We start from the raw sequence: 19,330 nt of genomic DNA, 5'->3' as shown, positions 1-19,330 counted from the left end.
AAATAAAATCCTCAAACCGTAGGAGTATGTATGTAAGTATGTTTTTGACGAGAACTATATTGTTTTTCATAGAATTCATTTGCATTAGGATATCTTTCGAACAACATTTGTATACATAAATCGTCAAAATCGCTGGTCCATTTTTTGGAAAAATGTAGCTGGGGGGGGGGGCGGGGGGGGGATCGCAAAAGGACGAGAAGTCCCAAAGCTCTTATATGAGCGCTGAGAGCGAAACTTCGAGCAATGTCTGCGAGACGATACCAAAATCGATATCAGGATGGGCAGAAAAGATGTATGTATTTGGTCGAACCGTCGGAAAATTCAACGTCGACGACAAAACAACCGACAACGGACTGAGACTGACCGTATGGTCAGAATTTGAAATATGCCAGGTCCCAGTAAAAAAAAAAAAATTATCACAACGGTACACAATAGGTATGATTTAAATAAACTTAATACAAATTTTCCCAAACTGCATCAGAGTTGTAGAAAAAATATAACTTTCTAACGGGATAATACGAGGTAAGTGCAGGTGAAATTTCTACACTGACAATTTTAGGGATCGTCTTTCGAAACAGCCTACTCGTAAAAAAAGTAAATAAATGTTTACACCTCTGTATGTATGTGTATGTACACACAAAAATCTCACATCCATATTCAAGATTTACATCTATCCTCCAACACTGAACGTGTTAAGTGACATTTAACATTTTTAACAGACCATAACCCGGTTAAAAGGCCTTTACAAAGCAACAACAGTCGAAGCTACCAAATGCCCACTTGACTGCCTTTGGCTACTCTATAATAAATGCTGGTGCATAGTCAATCACCTCAGCCCGAACACAGAAGTGCTGCTGACCAGGCGTTTTACACAGAAAAATTGCAAATAAAATGCAGCGAGCGAGCGCCTGCGAGTAATAAAAACTGTTAAGCTTAAGCGCAGGCAAGTCGAGCAACAATTGTGACACAATGAATATTTCTTACGCCATGAATGTTTTGGGTACATATGAATATGTGTATGGAGGCATTATGCTTTAGTAACAATAATAACAATGGCACATAATAACAACAATAACAATGGCCAAGGTGCAATATTCATAAGAGGCAGCAACTGACAACCTGCCAAAGACAAGTTGGCAGTTAGTTACTCGAATGTCGAACATAAAAACTGGAACACGAAACCAAACAGCAACAATGCACTTTTACAGCAAATTAGTTTGAAATGCCCCGTTTTCTATGCACTTCATAACTCTTTTTATGATGCTGCTGCAAATGCATCGGTATTTTTGTTTGAGAATGTGTAAGTAAATGTTGCTACCTGGCTACCGGGTAGGTACATATGAATGATTCACGAGGTAATAGGTAATTTTGCCGAAAACAAGCAAACAAATAAAATGAAATTATTTGAATATGTTAGAGCACTATGTTGGACTTTTTCCTAATTGTAACATACGAGCATACAAAAAAGTATAAAAATAGTATTTACTTTAAAAAATTAGAAGGAAAACCCATCGAAGCAATATTTTAAGTAGAGTCCAAATTACCATTCAAAAAAAAAAAAAAATGTTTAGTTGTATAAATTTTTGGTATGCAAAAACTAGCTATGCTTTTAACTATCTGTACACGCTCATACGCCTGAATGTATGTGCGTATATTTCCACCACTTTAATACGTTTTGATTAAACATTAAAATGTATGTACATATGTATGTGTAAACAGCAGAATGTATTTTTTCTTAAAAATTTGTTGGCCCTAATAAACCTGATAAATTTCATACTAATCCCATTGAAGACACTTCAAAAGCTTTCAAATTCAAGTGAAAGAATGGAAAAATTAAAAATAAACCGAAAAAAAAATACAGACAATAATGAAATTAAGAATGCAAGAGCATAGCCTCGACACTGCGTCAATCATAAAAACAAAAAACAAAGAAAATAAATTAAAGGCAACAGTGAAAGTTGCAACAGAAGGCCAGACGTTTAATTCGGAAATGGCACACAAGTGGTTTTGGTGTACAGGGTGTTCTTCTATGGTGCCGCACTTGTTTATAGAAAATCAAAAACTGTAAGGAGTAGCCTTTTGGGGTTTTTTGTTGGTGGAATATAGAAAAAGCAACTCCCTCTGTACTGTAAAGAAGGGTTGAATATAGATTAGGTAGAAGTGGCTGCCAATGATCCTGCAACCACACCTGCGCCCTTTACTTGGGTCCGTTGTATCACCACGCGGATTATGAATCCCAGCTACTCGAACTATCGTGTACAAACCTTAAAAATTTACGTACATAAGTATATGTATCTAATTTAGATAAGTCGCCTAGGTTTGCGAGAAATTCAGAACACATGGATTTCTTTTCTTTTTCTCCAGAGTGCTGAACACTCGCATAAAGGTGCCTTAGGATAGCTACAGCTTCTGCAAAAGGCAGGGAGACCCAGTGGCTCCGCGTGCGTTCCGATGTCTATATGACCCGTAACATGCCTACATCTGTAGACAGGTCCCTTCTGCTCAGCCTGAGAAGACCTTGTGACCTTTACACGTCCCACTCAGGCCATATGTGTTTTAATTGAATGCAAGTATTATGGACTTTCATTTGCTTTTTTAACGGTGAAAATGCACAAATCGTGTGACCCCTGCTTTAGAATGAGCATGCAAGTAGCGTTTCTTAGTATGTCGTGGTATTGCATTTAGCCGAAGGAGGTAAATATTGCTCGCCAAGCGACGATATATTTATACGTTTTTAACATACACCACTGCCATTTTTCTTTAGCTGACGCAACGCGAAGATGATGACGCCGAATCCAGTTTGTTCCAAACAAAATTTGTCAAGGGATGACGGAAAATTTTTCCAGTAAAAAATTGTGTCGCTTAAATTTGTTTTCAGGCACTCTTTGAATTAAGAAACGGTTTGCATTCTCTTTAATCTCTATGTATTCGTGACCCGCTAAGGTAGCGGGATATCGTCAGGCGTTCAGCCTGGACTTTATATTCTAATCTGAGCCCAAAGACACCACCTAAGATTCTACTGGAAGTACCCTAGTGTATCTTTTTCCTAATTCGATTCGAATCTTTTCTTAAATTGTGGCTCTACTGGTATGTTTTCTCGGCAAATATGATCATATAGCCCTTCTAAACCCAAAGGTTGCAGGACACGTTCTCGAGACCTACATATGTTACTGTTGACCAATCAGTATATTCAACTCAACATTACCAGACACTAGTCCAAAAATATTTATTTTAGATGAATATACACCTTTAAAGCTCTAGCATTGGCGAGCGTATCGAAAAATCCTTTACGTTCGCCCCTGCATTGAAATTTTGAACCTCGAACAGTGGCCAGCAAATCATAGCTCAATGCGAGCTCTATTGGTCTCACATTGAGCGGGTCAGTTGGTCTCAGACAATGAAACGTCGGCAGCTGAGTAATGCTCACATCCATTGAACCGTTTGAATATGTATGTTTCTAAACCTAACCTATCAGTTTATTCATCACGTCAAACCTGACCCTATTTTGGGAAGTTGGAAATTGTTGAAGACCCTCGTAGCTCAAGATTCTTAAAACGAGTAGCTTTCTATCCAATTTGTTTGGAATGAGGACTATACAGCAGTGTACACAATGTGAGGGTTTAAGTAGCCGAATGATATTCAGAGAGGGAGAGAGATATTTATTCCTTTTTTTGGGCTGTGCATTTCACATTTCGACTCCAGGACCAAATAATACTAAATAAGGTTCTTTGGAGTTATTACTTTGAACAAAGATTGTGTTTGGCGTTTCTATAGCTCTCTACCAGATGCTCTTGGTCATGTAATTCACACCCGTTAGGAGCTGGAAAAACTAGGAAGTGGTCCCAAAGAAACAAGCAGTTAGCGAATATAGCAAACCATCACAAAGTTGTTTTTTTACCTATCTGTGTAAGAACCTACTGGTGCAATCGGAGAAATTTATAGAAAACTTCTGTTGCTGCGCAGCGGACTAACATTGCGGGTCGTTTAAAATGGGGTGGACCCATACATACATACATACATTAGTAACAATTCGAATAAAAGGAAGTATTCGCCCGGAATCGCCCGATGTGTATGCTTTAATAAGACATACTTTGCTGTAGGGTACATAATTTCCTATTAATATGTATCATTGTGATAAGATCAGTAGAGTTATTTTTATAAATGTGTTTTAAAACCGAAAAAACCAAAAATTCAGATTTTTTAAAATTCTAGTATTTAATAGATTCTAAAAACAAGATACTGCAGCTCCTTATAAAGCACCCTACATATATGCGGGTACATGTAAAACAACTGAGGTAGATGGATTACAAGAAATCAGGCAGCAATTTATTTTTTTCGATTTTTCACTTCTTTCATTTTATCTAACATTAACCGAAATAAGAAGTTGTTTTTAACCATTAGAACTTTTTCTTTTGTTTTTGCCTTAAGAATGGAAAGTCGTAAAAACAAAGGAAAACAACACAATTTATAACCACTTGCGCTTCCAAGAGTGTAACAGGTCAATTGGAGCACGTAGCGGCGTTTGACGGCAATAAAAACAAAAACAGGAAAAATACTTAATTCTTCCCGAAAAGGTATCTACTGTGAAGTTGTTGCTTTTGTGAAACGGACAGACGACATGCGTGCTTTTCCTCTACACACATTCTTTAGTTTTTTTTTGTTTTTTTTTGAAGTGTATCGTTCGCTTCATTTCGAGAGGTCGAGCGGCGATGATGATTTTAATGTTGCTGCGGATGGAGTGATCACCGATCATCTGCTTTTCATCTCCCCGTAGTATATCATATTAAGGAAAGTAGAATATGCATTGCATGAAAAAAAAAAATTTTTTTTTTGGTTTCAAAGACAAAAAGTACATGACAGTGATCAATTCGCTTAATTTCAGTTGAGAGGGGAAAAGAGTTGATGGCTTTACAGATCTACAAAATGCTACACACGCACACACACTTACATACGTACATATGTGTGTTCCCATGCACACTTGCACTTCTAGGCAAGCCACTCATGCACTATTGCATTTTTCGAAAAACACTTAAGCTTAATTGCATGCATTGAATACGAGCAATCACGCGTTCACTCACGCACTCACAAGAGCGTTGTTATGCGCGCGGCACGAGTGCAGCAGCGGCGGACGTGCCACAACAAACCGCTAAGCGAAATGCATGCCATTATAAATAATTCACTCGCGCATCACACGCATGGCAAATTGTACAGTTTGGCTGGTGCTGCTGCGTTTTGTGGCAAGTGCTTTCAGATAGATGTGGCATATGCACGGTACTTGTGAAGTTGGATTTTGAAGAGGTGAGTTAGGTTGATACTTTTAAGTATAATGTTTTTAAATATGTATGAATTTGATGGCGTTCAGGAATATTCGATTAACGGCTTTGCATGGACTTTAATGCAGATGGGAGACTTTTAAGTGAAAGCTGTGATGACAAAAATAAAAATATTGTGTCGCTGGGTATAGTCAGCCGCACTACTGATCCGATCCGTTGATTTCTTCATGAATCAAAGTAAAATACGTATGTATGTATGTGTGTAAGTAGGACAAACTGATAATATTTAAGTCAGTTAGAAACCGAGTTTCTTTCCTAAGGTAATACAAATATTTATTATGTATGTATTCCTTTAACACTCTTAAAACTTTTGTTTTTAGTAGCAGCCAATACATCTTCTTAAAGTATATACTATGTACCTAAATACATATGCATGTACACTACATATACATATACATATGTATGTATATATAAAATTTGAATAACAAGTAAAAGAAAAACCTTCTTCACTCACCCTCACATCCTTCTGATTCCTCTTTCAGTCCGAAATGTCCGTCAGCACATTCATCGCATTTGAGACCTGTTACACCGGGTTTACACTGACACTGCCCACTATCGGGATCACAATAGTCCACGTCCTCAGCGCCAAGAGGATCACAATTACACGGTAAACACTTCAAGTCGACATTCGCGAAACCCGCATCACATTCGTCACACTTTTGACCGGCGAAACGCGGTTTACACAAACACTGACCGTTCGTACTATCACAGAAATCACTATCCGAGCCATCAGCATAGCAATCGCAGGGTTCACATCCCACGGAAGGATCACCCCAGTAGCCAAGTTTGCAGCGCTCACAACGCCAGCCCTCGGTGTTGCCGCTGTGAAAGAAAAATCAAAGAGGTAAAAAAAATTAATTCTCGTTTTTGTGTAGTGTTGGTTTGTGTTTGCTTTTTCTTTTCGCAATGTTGCTACTCACTCGCATATGATGCATTGTCCGGTGAATACATCGCATGGCCCGGCATCACAATTGCATGACCGGCACTGTGAACCCACCTCGGTTGGATTTCCAAAGTAGCCATCGTCGCACATTTCACAGTGGTCACCAGTGTAGCCGGGCGGGCATTGCGTGCAAATGTACTCGGAATTTTCCACCACACCGTACATTGGGTTCAGATCCATGATGCTGTAAGTCTTCAGCTGACAACTGGGCGAAAAGTTGTTGCTATCAGACAGCAGGGGACAAGCGCAGCGTCTGCAGTCATGTTCGTTACCTTGCAGCGGATTGCCATAGTAGCCGACTTTGCAGCGCTCGCAACTGGTCGAATGAGAAAAGAAGAATGTGTTAACGTGTGTACAAGTGGTGAGTTTTTCGTGTGCGGTGAAGAAATAGCAGAGACAAGAACACTATCATGGTAAGATAAACGTTTAGGGTGGCCAGTTGTTAAAAAAGATGAAGACCAATCTTATTAAATAGTTTATTGGAAACTTTGGAGTTCTTAATGTAAAACCATATGAATTGAAAAGTAAAAAAAATTGTTACGAAAAAATGAAATCTGAGACAATCAACTAAAATAATTTTTTTATGCAAAAATTGTGTAGGTACTTTTGAGTAAATAACGTAAGTAAATTAAAGCCCCAAAATATGATAATTGTTTACACTTTTTTAAACAATTACACAAATTATATTTAATTTTGTCTCTACACAAATATTTTGCAACTTTCGTTAAATTTTTGGAAAGTTATAAAAAAAAAATATTTATAACGAATAAAAAATTTAAAGAAGTATTACAAGTTGAAACAAAAAATCATTGGTAAAATAATTGGAAAACCCAAAATTGAAAATAAGACAACATTTTTCGAGAGCGATGGTCCCGAAACATCAACGATGGTTTAGAAAAAATATATATAATAATGGGAAATATTTTCCAAGAAATGATAAAAAAATTAAAATGAGTGCTTTAAAATGTGTTTTATGTATTTTAGAACTTTGCTAAGATGAAAATACAAATAGAATATAAATAAAAAACAATTTTTAACAAAATCGAAATAGGGTAAAAAATACATATTAAAATTTTTGTTTAAAAAATTATATCTTTTTTCAAAATTACCGGAAATCATTTTAGAAAATTATAAATTTAAAAATTTTAAGAATACATAAATAAAGCAAATTTTGATTTTTTTAAATGTCAATCAAAATATTTGTGTGCTTTATTCGAGAGACTATGAAAGGATAAGCAAATTCTTTGAAAGGAGCATTTCTAGGTGTTTTGGAGAACTAAAAAAAAAAATCCCGAATAATTTTTGTAAATCATGTAATTTTCTGTACCCTTCCAAAACTTAATTGCTTTACTCACCGCTCGCCATAGGTGTTGTGCATACAGTTGCCACAGCCGCCGCTTTGCAAATCGCACGAGTTCGAATGCCCATTGCAGGGACAGGGTATGCACTTGGCCACCAACTGATGATCGGTCGCATTTTCCCAGATCCGTATGAAGCCAAAATCACAGCTCTCGCAGGAAAGCCCCGTATAACCCGTGGGACAGACGCATTGCTCAACTCGCGTGCTCGCCTTCGCCGCGCCCAACTCCGAACCACCCGAATAGATGATAACACGCTCGAGCGCCGTCTCCACCTGATCTGTGTGGTAGGTGCCGCGTACCAACAAAGCATCTATCGCCGCCAAAACGGAGAGCAGTTGCGCGCGCGTCACCGGCGATCCATGATATTCGGTGCGTCGCAGTCGCGTTTTTATGTCGCGCACAGCGGGCGGCACGTGATACCAACCCGCCTCGTCGAGGGTAATGTTGATGGTGGCCGAAGAGCCTTGCGTGTGCGTTGCATCTCCATGCGCAATTTTCAAACCGTTGCGTCCGAAGAGTATCACATCCGGTCCTGCTGTGGGTTTGCCCGATGTATCGCCACGTATAGTCACCCAGTTGACTTGTATGGTGAGACGTGCACCATAACTGGTCAGTCGATTCCCGAGATAGCCTTGCGGCGCCTGCCAGTAAATGGCTTCCACCTCGTTCAGGTCGTACATGCCGTAGACCAGGTAATTTGTGTTCGCATCCACCGTTGGCATAGCGAATTGTGAGCGCGTCATATCCGTCACCTTCCAGTCGTTCAGCGTCTCGAAAGCGAGTGTCTGCAGCACAGCGCTACTGCAGGAAAATCCTACACCGGAGCACCAACAGGGTGCGCAGCCATCTGGCTGATCGGCGCTAAGGTCATAATAGCCGGGCAGGCATTCGCTGCAGGTTTCACCAGCCACATGCGCTTTGCATTTGCACACACCCGCGCATTCCCTTTCCGGTATCGTGCCGCGCACATCGCATTCGCATCTGTGACACTCGTCACCATAGTAGCCGCTGGCGCATTCATTACAGCGCTCGCCTTGAAAGCCCTCACGGCAATGACACTCGCCGCTTACTGGATCACAGGTGCCTGTTGCGCCACGCCCGCCACACTCACACTGCTGACAGGGTGTTGACAGCGGCTCAGTGTGCGCGCGAAAGTGACCGCTGATACAGAACTCGCACTCATTGCCGGCGGTGTTGTTCTGACATTCCTGGCAGATGCCACGTTCTAGAAATGCGTCGTAAATGCACGTATCCGCATGGTCATTGCACTGACACAACTGACACTCGTTTGCCTCACGCGTTGTGCCATTGCGAAAGGGCTTATCCTGATAAAGCGCACAGCACTTACCGCAATCCGCGCCGCAGGTATTGTGCTGACAGATGCATTGCAGCGTTGATGTGAGTTGTGTGTATTCCATTTCATCGGCGCGCTTCTCCGCTAACTCAACGGTTTTATCTGCATGGCCATGGCAATCAAGACGCGCACTTACGCGTATCTGTTTGAGTGAGTAAAAGGAACGTTTCTCAAGCGATTGTGCGTCCAGTAGCCAGTCTACGCTGTTGTCCAGATTAGCGGTCGTGTGCATGCCCTGCAAGCGGATGCGTATGTAACGTGCGGTTATGAAGTTCATGAGCTCCTCGGATTGATCCATAGCACCGGGCCTATTCTTGAGCAACGAGACGTGCAACTCACCATTTTCGAGTGGCAGCGCTTTGGAGAATTGTGTGGTGCAAATGACTTCGGTGTCATTCTCGAAAACATATTTGCCGTTTTGTCCTGCTAGGCCGTAACGTCGCTGACAGTCTGCATCACTTAGGCCAAAATATTGCCACGGTACGTAAGTGAAGCCGTCAAGTGATTTTTCCAGTACCCAGGAGGCAGGTCGAGGCGAATTCGCAGATTTGAGCATGACGAAGAATACTTGATAGATCTGAAAGAGAAAAAGAGACGGAGGTAAATATTAATATCGATTTGGTATGAGAGTTAACGTTGAAACTTATAAATGAGGATTTTTTATCGCTGTACTTATAAATATATGAAATTTAGATTAAAGGGTTTCTGATTTTCAACAAAGCTAAGGAGAAACAGCTCCATTTGTTTTTTGTTTTCAAGTTGTAGTCCCAGTTTGTGGAAGGAATCAGTTGAAATTTCGGCACCAAATGCCAGGGTTCATACCAAATTTGTATACATTTCTAATGGCTCTAGAGTTTGTGCTCGAAGTACCATTCGTCGTCAATACTTTGGCAAGCCAAGCCAAGTTATTTGGGGGGAGGACCTATTTTGGCATCATGGAAAAATTAAAAGTATGTATTTTGTTACTCAGCATCCAATACAAGGAAAAACTGCCAGCATCAAAGGGAGATTCGCCCGAGAATTGATGTGGTTGGTTTGCTGCCTATCGCCTTCCATAAAAGTGTTTAGATATTGCGGAAACGAAATATCAGAAGGTTTCTAGACCATGTCGCAGAACTTTGAGGTGTAAGACCGACTACGGTACTTTGGGGATACATAGCTTTAGTCGCACCGATCATAACATAACATATGATAAGCAGATGCAAAGAAGAAAGAGTATAGCCATGACGAGAGAGAAGAAGAAATTTAGTGACTACAATCTTTTGGATTATGGTACCACGATAGCAGTTCTGGGCGCAGAGAATTGTTTCGAAGGTTGTCAGAATAATATCCCAGTTTTAATTTCAGTACATTTCATTAAATACATTAGCGAATTAAGATTTCATCAAGGCTTGGGTTTGACAGCTTATCTGGTAGCTCAAAGGACCTATGAATTTTAGCCTCGTTGAAGTATACTGCAGTTCCTACTGCTTCGTCCATTTCAAAACCGTCTGTCTAGATTTGCCATTACGCTAACAATGAACCGCTATTGTCACTTCTAGACACCTTTCGAAATCCAGACGCGGGATCATGTAGTCTATTCGCCCGGTCAAGGATGACCATATACTACTGTGACCGTACTTTCTGGAGGGTAACTTTGCAAGATTTTCCGCTTTAGGTGCAATGGCAATTGTTTCTCAATGGGAACGCAAATCAGAGTCGAGTGATGTCCAAGCTTCTCGAGGGTCTAGTAAACCGCACACACCCTTTTGAAAATTTTTCTGGAATGTACGTGCATACTACGCTTTAATAAACTGCAAAGATTGGCATGTCAATGCGTCACTGGATCAATAAGAACGAGCTCAATTGCGGCTCTAGAGCCATTTCTACGATGGACTCGAAACTGCATCCATGAGGGAGCTGCAACTTCGACTATCTAACGACGGTTACTGCACAAAGAAGCTTCATGCATGCAAGTATTATTGGGAAGATACACGAGATCGGTTTTGGCAGAAAGACCCAAGTGCACTTGGTATCAGATACGTACACAGATACACAGAGGGTTCAAGGATGTAGGACAGAGCAGGGTCAGGTATTTTTGCTCGTAGCAACAAACTTGCAATTCCTATGGGCAAATGGACTACGGAGTTTCAGGCCGAAATAGGCGTAATTTTAAACTGCGCAAAATTAAACCTTGAAAAGGGTTTGAAAGGCGTATTTTTTAATTATCTTCTCAGATGGCCAAGCAGCCATCTGGTCCCTTTCAAACAGGACTATGAAATCGAAGCTAGTTAGAGACTGCTTTGACACACTGCTATAAATTTTGGCAGCCAAAAACACTGTAACAATGTACTGTTTACCAGGCCATTGTGGGATTGAAGGCAATGAGGACGCCGACGAATTGGCACGAGAGGAGTGGCCTATTCCGGACCTGAACCAAGCTGTGGTCTCAGTTGGTCCTCTTCGAAAGCCATAATTACTGAGTGGGCACACTCTGAACGCAGTAAGTAGTACTGGGGAGCGACAGGCCAGACTTTTCGCTTATGCTTTCAACGGAAACGGGTACCTGACTAGTCACAACTGATTGCGATTCCACTTGCACCGAATAGATGTTGGAAAGCCGGCTCTGCCTTGAGGTTCATGAAATTTTCGAGCATATTCTATGGCTAGGGTATATTTAAACTTAGCTCGGAATCCGATGACAATGCAAAATGAAAGATGAATTAATCCGCTAGGTGGCACAGGAGTTGAGATGTATGAAAAACCCGTTTTTATATTCCAATTTGGTTCATATGTGGAATGTATTTCTATTACCTACATATGTACATGGAAGGAAATAATTCCAGAAAAAAATTTCAGTTGTTAAAATTTTTTTTTATTAATTTATATAAAAAGGGAAGATGGAAACTACGAGCCTGATACCGAATCCATTGAGTGCCTGATCGATGCGTATACCACATAGCACTTTCTCTGTAGCAATCGCTAGACTAAGCTGGCAAATTTCTGGGCCAGCAGTATTAAGATTTCTTTAGATTTGAAATAACTGCTAAAGACTTAGCGCCACATCGACTTGTGTGTGATTGAAAATGCCTTCAGACAATCAAAAATAAATACCAAGCAATTATCTATGGTAGACACATATGTATGTATGTATGTATGTATGTACGTAAATATGTACCCAATTTGAAAAGTTTCGTGTACTATTTATCTACATAAATAAGGAAATGCGAAGGTCGAATTTCTCAGTACAAAAACAAAAAACTTTATAAGCATAATTTATGGTTGTGACAAACGAACGCGCGCGCGCGCTTTAGGCTAGGCTATACCGAAATGCTTCTCAAAATGTGCATGCATGCATATAAAAAACTATGCACATATACATAAATAATTTTTGTCGGTAAATAAAATTCTAAACGGCAAACGGCATCACGACATGCCCATTTTTCCATACGCCTTCACGCGCTCATTCAAGTTCCTCGTAATATTTGTGGTTATAAATGTCATTCTTTAGCCGCTGCACCTTTGTGGCGCTGGAAAATTATCTATCTACACGATTTTCTTGATTATTTTGATTGTAATGTTTTTCTTTATTTGTTTGTATTTATTTTCCATTTAAGGGCAAACGTTGGTGCGAAACAAAATGCAGTCGAAAGATAAAAATTAAAAGTTAGCCAAATATGCGAGTAAATTTATACGAGGTGAAGAAAAGAATTTAAAGCGCAAATGCTTAGTGCTTGTGTGGCGCCGCTGTCATAAAAAAAAAAAAACTGTATGTACTCATATTAATTTATGGAGAATAAAGGACTCAGTATATACGTTTTAAGATAATTAGATCATTTACTTCAATGAATTCTCACAATCGAACTCAAATATGTTCCACAAGTTGCAAGTTCGAATTTCAGGTCAAATCAACTAACCTCCTAAACTTAACAAGCAGCAACGGAGTATACATATCTGCATCTCGCATTATCGTATAAGCATTTGGAAACTCTTTGCGCTGGTATCGTTGTCAGTTTATCATGATTTATATTTATTAATCACATTAACCACAAACAAAAAAGAAGAAACATTTAAAGAGGGCAAGAGGGTAACGCTGCGGCTAAGCTGAACACGCAAATGCAAATACATAACTGACCAATTAACTGTCAGTTAAAGCGCATTAATGATTTGGCAATCTTGTTAGCCCACCCCCTCAACAACCACCACCCCACATTTAGCTAGCCTCCAGCCACAGTTTCCACCACAGGCCACAGCCACAACGGAAAGTAAAAAAAAAAAAAAATGTTATCTTTATTCCTGCATCGATATGCCGACACGCAAAGCAAAAGTGCAACAAGTGTGCGCATTGCGCCAAAATTGGCTAACTTGCAACAAAATCAGCAGCAACATACCGTTGCATAGTGCGAATGCAATTGCGAATGGCATTCACACGAAATGTCGTATTCATACATACATACATATGTGTATGTATACGGTGACCGGATTTCTGTGGCCAAAAATCGGTACATTTCTAAAGCATCGAATTCGAACCTACATTAATTTTTTTAGAATAAAAAGACATAACATCTTTTAATACAGTTTTATTTAAAACACAACAAAGAGAAAAAACTTGAAAAATGATCGCGAAAATTTATACACACATACACATAGATATGTACGAAGGCGAGAATGTAAATAACGAAAAGACACTTTAGCAAGTTTTGGCCACTTTTCTTCGGTTAAAAAATTTTTATTATTTTTTTATGAAAATATAACTTACTATCTAAACAAGAAATCGTGTAAATCAAAATTTCAATCTTTGTAGAATATTTATAAAAATTCGACGAATTTTAGCAAATGTTTATCAAAATTTTAAAAATTTTAATCAGATTTCCTAGAATTTTTTTTTTTGTTGTATAAAAAAGTGCAACATTGAATAGCTTGGTCTTATCGTTGATTTTCGGATATTTTTTGTTCGCAAATATTCCTCCATACAAAGTATGTATGTATGTTCAACAATTTTTTTTTGGTATAGAGAAAATGAGCAACATATCCCACAAAAAAAAAATTTACCAAAAATCTACGGTAAGTCAAAGCTACTTAAAATTTGCTTTTTGAATTGAATGGGCTACAAAACTGCATAATCAGAATGTTTTTGAGAAATCTAATTAATAAGCTCAACATTTTGATAAAATTTTGACGAATTTTATTAATTTGTGTGCAAAGTTTGAAACTTTGACATACATGGTTTTTGTTAGATAACGAGCTATACTTTCATAAAAAAATAATTAAACTTAAATAATCGCCAAACCGCCAAATCGCTAAAAGTATTTTCCCCATTTTTTATTTTCGCCACTCTATCTACAACTTATATTTTTACATCTATGATTTTTTTGAAGGAATTAATAGTTTTATAATTTCACTAAATTCAAATTAGAATCGATTCATTAAAAAACAAAAATACTGAACAAATAATTATGCAAGTGATTTTCTTAAAATTGGTACTGTCCCACCAAAAATGGTCACCGTGTATATCGCTACCTTAATATAGAAAGGCCCTATCTAAAATTTTTGTTTCTTTACGGAGTAATGAAAAAGCTCCGTCGAAATTCGGGTCCTTTTGCTGCTTTTTAAAGGCAGTTTTTATTTAAGAATGTAACTAATTTTATGCTCTAGTGGATATGTTTAAAATCCAGTAGGTGCTTTGTGAGTTATCGGCAAACTTTTGTACAATACTGGATTTGAAACGAAAATGTGTTAGTGCTTTTTCTATATTAAGGTAACGATATGTATGTACATACATATGTATGTACATATATATGCCGCGCCACCAACCAACACCACCAAATCGACAGCGACGGCGCGATAAGATTACCTCCAAAAAACCGGTAAGTATTCCGCTCGAGTCGGTTTGCTTGCGGCTGTTGCATGTGGCAACTGACTTTGCTATACTTAAATAGTACATATGTATTGCAGTTTTTATTATTCGTATTACGAGTATTATTATTCTTTGCTATTTTGTCTTTTGTTGGTCAATATTATAATTTATTATTTCGTTTTGACATTCAAGGCCGTATGGCGGCAGTAACGCCAGCTGTTTAAGCGATTAATTGGATGGTGAATATTTCAAGAACTTTGCAGTCACCGTAGTCAGCTACGTCCATACATACATACATACACACATACATAGGGGAGGAGAATATATTAAGGCTTGTAAAGGTTGTACACGAAAGAGATTAATTAAATTGTCACAAAGTAAAATTTTTTTAATAATTACGGAATGTTGTTGATATCTACTTTTGTCTTAAAGTTTTTTGAACCGGCTTTCGAGTTTTTAAGCTTGAACTTTCTAACGGCATGGCTATTAAAATTGTCTTTAAAGAAGTAAGGAATTTTCCAAGATTCCTTGAGCCACCTTTCCTCAAGAATTTGCACTTTATTTTATTTGGTTTTTATTTGGTTATCTACTTTAGGAATTGCGCAAAGATGGGCACCAGCGTAACTCAACCTTATATTTAATACAGTCACTGATTTCCTCTATTTTTCTTATCTAACAAAACTTGTGCTCGAGCTTGACAATAGTCGATATAATTTCCGCTTACATTATGAAAACTGACTCTTCCACTGAGCTCGACCTTAGGCAGCCCCAACGAGGGGTACTCACTTAGACATTATTTAATTGTCCATTGTGTTACCACATTGCACAAGTTCTTCGAATGGTGACTGTGTTAAAGTAAAAGAAGCGCTGGTTGTTTACACCAAAGTCCTGCAGGTAGCTGATGTTCACTCCGGAGATCTTTTCGGGAGTGTTGATGAAATGCATCAATCTAGCGCAGGAAGAGCTGAGATGATTCCACCTCGCAGCCCAGACAACAACGACAGTAGGGATCCAAGAAGATATTGAGTCGCATCGCGTGGGTCCGTAAAAGACAATGTCCGGTCAGTACACCTGTTCGAGTCGAGAGATGGCGCTTAACCAGCTGTAGAAGCTCCCTTGACTGCCGAAGGACCCTGCAAGTTTGCATGTCGGGGGTTTTTCGCCCAGCGCTAGCTGAGCCGGCAGTGGCCCCATCTGTCCAGGAGTAGGCCGTAGGTTGCCAACGGAACTCCTATGCCCTCCCTGCCCGAGGGGACTGCCTCGAGGGTGCCCTGCCTAGCATATTCATCAGGCCTGCATTTTCCAGTGATGTCATTGTGCCTTGGGACCCAAATCAGCTTGATTAGGAAGAATTGCGAGGCGGTTGAGAGAGGCATTTCCCGATTCCAGCACTTTATTGCCGCCTGGCTATCAGTGTAGATATTTACCCTCCCAGTCGACAATACATTGGTTCCTAGTCAATCAACAGCCTCTTTTATAGCGGCCACCTTGCCCTGAAAGACGCTGCAGAGATCTGGCAGTCTGAGCACAAGATCTATTGAGAGTTCCTGACTGTAGACACCTTTCCCAACTCTCCCTTACAGCTTCGATCCGTTCGTGATGTTTATTGGGCTAGACTACCATTCTCACATTCAGCAGTAAAGAACCACCGATGCCTGTTTTCCCCGCTCCTCAACCGCTCCGACACTGTAAGAGAAAACAAGTGAAACACCCCCTATTGAGGGAAGCAGGGCATAAGGAACTTTATACCCCCTGGTGAACAGAACGAGTTCCGTCTTTCCAGGATTGATAGCAAGTCCGCAGATAGCGGACCAATTTGTGTTTACGTACCCTTGCATAAGATCACCAAGAACTTTCCTCTGACCATAAGTCATCGGCATGGGCAATAACCTGGCATCCTTTCCTTTACAACTCCTCCAGGACGTCGTGAAAGGGAAAGGGGTATCAAGGAAGACACCTACTGAAAAATCTTCGTTCTTAAGATATTCTTTTGACAATTGTGTCCAGGGCGGATTCCACGGATCTGCCCTTCAATTAGGCATGGTGAGAGAGGCTAAAACGCTCTCTAGTAATCCTGGTTCTTATACGCAGGTTAATCAGTCTCTCAAAAGTCTTCAATAACAAAGAAGAGAGACTGATTGGTCTGAAGTCCCTCGGGGATATGTGAGAGGTTTTTTTTTTTTGCTTTGGGGATGAACGAAACCCTCACACTCCTCTAAACCCCGGGATGTACCCTCGAATATATGGGGGTTAGCCAGTGACACGAGACCTCCACAGCCTTTTGCAGCTGCGCAGGAATGATGCCATCGGGTCCAGGGGACTTGAAAGATTCAATCGCCTATAGTAGTCGGCGCTTCCCAAGTAGTTCACCGGAAGATGTAGGGCAGTCTCCCGTTACATTTTAACCACAACTAAGCTGAAAAGTGTGAAAACTCTTCCTCTTCTCTTACTTACGACAGTCCAAGATATTTGCAGCTTCTTTAATGCTAGTAGTAACTTGGCAAACGTGCACCTATTAGTCAAAGTAGGATAGTTATACAGGATGTATGCCGACGTCTCCGTCTTCTTCAAGGCAAAGACGGTATTCTGTCTTTATGGACAAGACACTCCAACGCATATGACAACGCATTCGGATATGACCGCTTAACAACCCAGTGAGCTCCGGTTAGGAGCTGAACCTTCTCTCGCCAGTCGCCGGCGACAATATTCCCTTCAATGCTGCGGTGGCCTGATATCCAGCACAGTATTAGATTTTCCTCGCTGCCAATAGTTTACAGCATCGAAACTAATCTGATGATCCCTTGGCTGGCCGAAAAGAAAACAAAGTTTATGCTGGCTCAGGTCAAGACTGCCAGCCGGAAAGAAGACTTTCTTACGATTATCTGACGTTTGCTCTGGTAAATGGACGCCTCATCACAAATCTTGATTTCAGCGCATTTCCACGCTCCGACAGAAGAAAACTATGACGTGAGAAAAGGTGGGTTCTATGAACTATTGGAGCGGACTTATGAACGCTGACCCTGCATTTACAACGGACTCGCGACAAATGGAGTTCCATTACTCAATACCCGTAGAGTAGCTTATTAATTTTCGACAAAAAAAGAGCAAGCCGATCCACGAGGAATGTCACGCTCCTGCTGAAAGCAAAGATGCTGTGAACAGGGCCCCACAGCGATCGGGCGCACCGCGAGCCTTGTGGAAGCGCTGCCGGCTGAATTAAATGGCGTTGAGTAACACCGACAGCTTCGACAGAATCGGGAAGAAACTCTGCTTAGTGTAAATCTTCTGACCATTTATCAAATACATACGTACATATTAAGCGACTAACCGCAGAATAATGGAGCAAAAATGTGTCTACGGGTAAATATACAAAAATAATGGCTTGTTTACAATATACCACAACTTGTTTGCCTTTTATTACAACATTTTTTTGGCAACAACCAGCACCAAGAAAGCCTAAACAAGCGCTGCACTGAGCAATCCCACGCGACGCATCGGACGGAACACCGCACGGGTGAGCGAATGTGGGGTATGCGGCTATTGCAGTTAATAGGCAAATTAACTTGTAATTAAGCATAAAAACTTTTAAAGCTGATAAAAATTCACACTTTCGTATGCACATTCGTTTGCATATTGCTTTATGTACAATTTTTGATTTTCTTTTGTGGCGCAAAACCACTGACGCGTCAGCTTGTCTGATGCGCTGTCTGTTAGCTTAACCGGGTTGTTGGCGCTCGCATGCGCCCAACTGTGGCCGCGTTTTCAATGTGCGCGTTAAAATTGCCATTCCTTTATTTTTAATTTTATTTTTATTTATTTTTTTTTTACGCTTATTTTGTTATTCTTTTTAGGCATTTTCCATCCTTTTTTATGCCTTTTTCCCCATTTTATTTCGGTTCATTTTGCGGTCGGTGCCCATTTCGTTTTCGCGCGACGTTGTTGGATGTCAGTCACTTGTCTGTCTTCGCTCACGCGAGCAGCCATTATCTAATGTGCTAAATCTTTCACACTTGGCACTTTCTTATGCTTTATTTGCGCCAAAAATTTTTGTGCAAACAATTTGTTTAGCGCGTCTTTTGGGGGGCATTTCGCTTTGCAATACCTACCTACTAAGAGTAGTATGTAGCGCGCAAACATCTGGCGCGCGGCTAATAAATAAATCAACTTCATATAGTTTTTGGGGAAATAAGAAAAAAAAGAAGAATTGCAAAGAAGAATGAGCACACGAATTTTTGGCGCGACAAAAGATAAAACTAAAAATGTGCCGGTTGCTTGAGTTGAAAAAAAATTGGCTTTATGCATATATAGTTGGCAAGAACTTTTAGATTGATGATATGTGAGCCTCCCGAACTCGGTTGCTTTGCATGGTACAGCTTTTGGGGTTCACTACTACTCCTTCCGATTATTTATATGGTTGCTAATGCGGCGCAGTATTTTAATTTTTTTAATTAGGTGCTGAGGGTTAAATACTGCACTAAATGTATGTATTTTATGGGCTATTCA

At 40.0% G+C, this 19,330-nt stretch overlaps 1 protein-coding gene across 4 annotated transcripts in view; it reads right to left on the bottom strand.

The window, feature by feature from the left end:
- Window positions 1-19,330, bottom strand: part of LOC118735867 (laminin subunit alpha-1) — a 252,725-nt gene that overhangs the window by 149,351 nt on the left and 84,044 nt on the right. For all 4 annotated transcript variants that reach the window (XM_036465852.1, XM_036465853.1, XM_036465854.1 and 1 more), the window contains exons 4-6: window positions 7,632-9,568; window positions 6,254-6,592; window positions 5,788-6,155 (exon numbers count right to left, since the gene is read on the bottom strand). In XM_036465852.1, coding sequence (XP_036321745.1) covers window positions 5,788-6,155; window positions 6,254-6,592; window positions 7,632-9,568 — 2,644 coding nt within the window. The remainder of the gene's footprint in view (window positions 1-5,787; window positions 6,156-6,253; window positions 6,593-7,631; window positions 9,569-19,330) is intronic.

Source organism: Rhagoletis pomonella, unplaced genomic scaffold, assembly GCF_013731165.1.
Source record: "Rhagoletis pomonella isolate Grant_MI unplaced genomic scaffold, Rhpom_1.0 Rhpom_scaffold_00003, whole genome shotgun sequence".
In the NCBI taxonomy this organism is placed as follows: domain Eukaryota; kingdom Metazoa; phylum Arthropoda; class Insecta; order Diptera; family Tephritidae; genus Rhagoletis; species Rhagoletis pomonella.
This window is presented reverse-complemented; position numbering and strand designations above follow the sequence as displayed.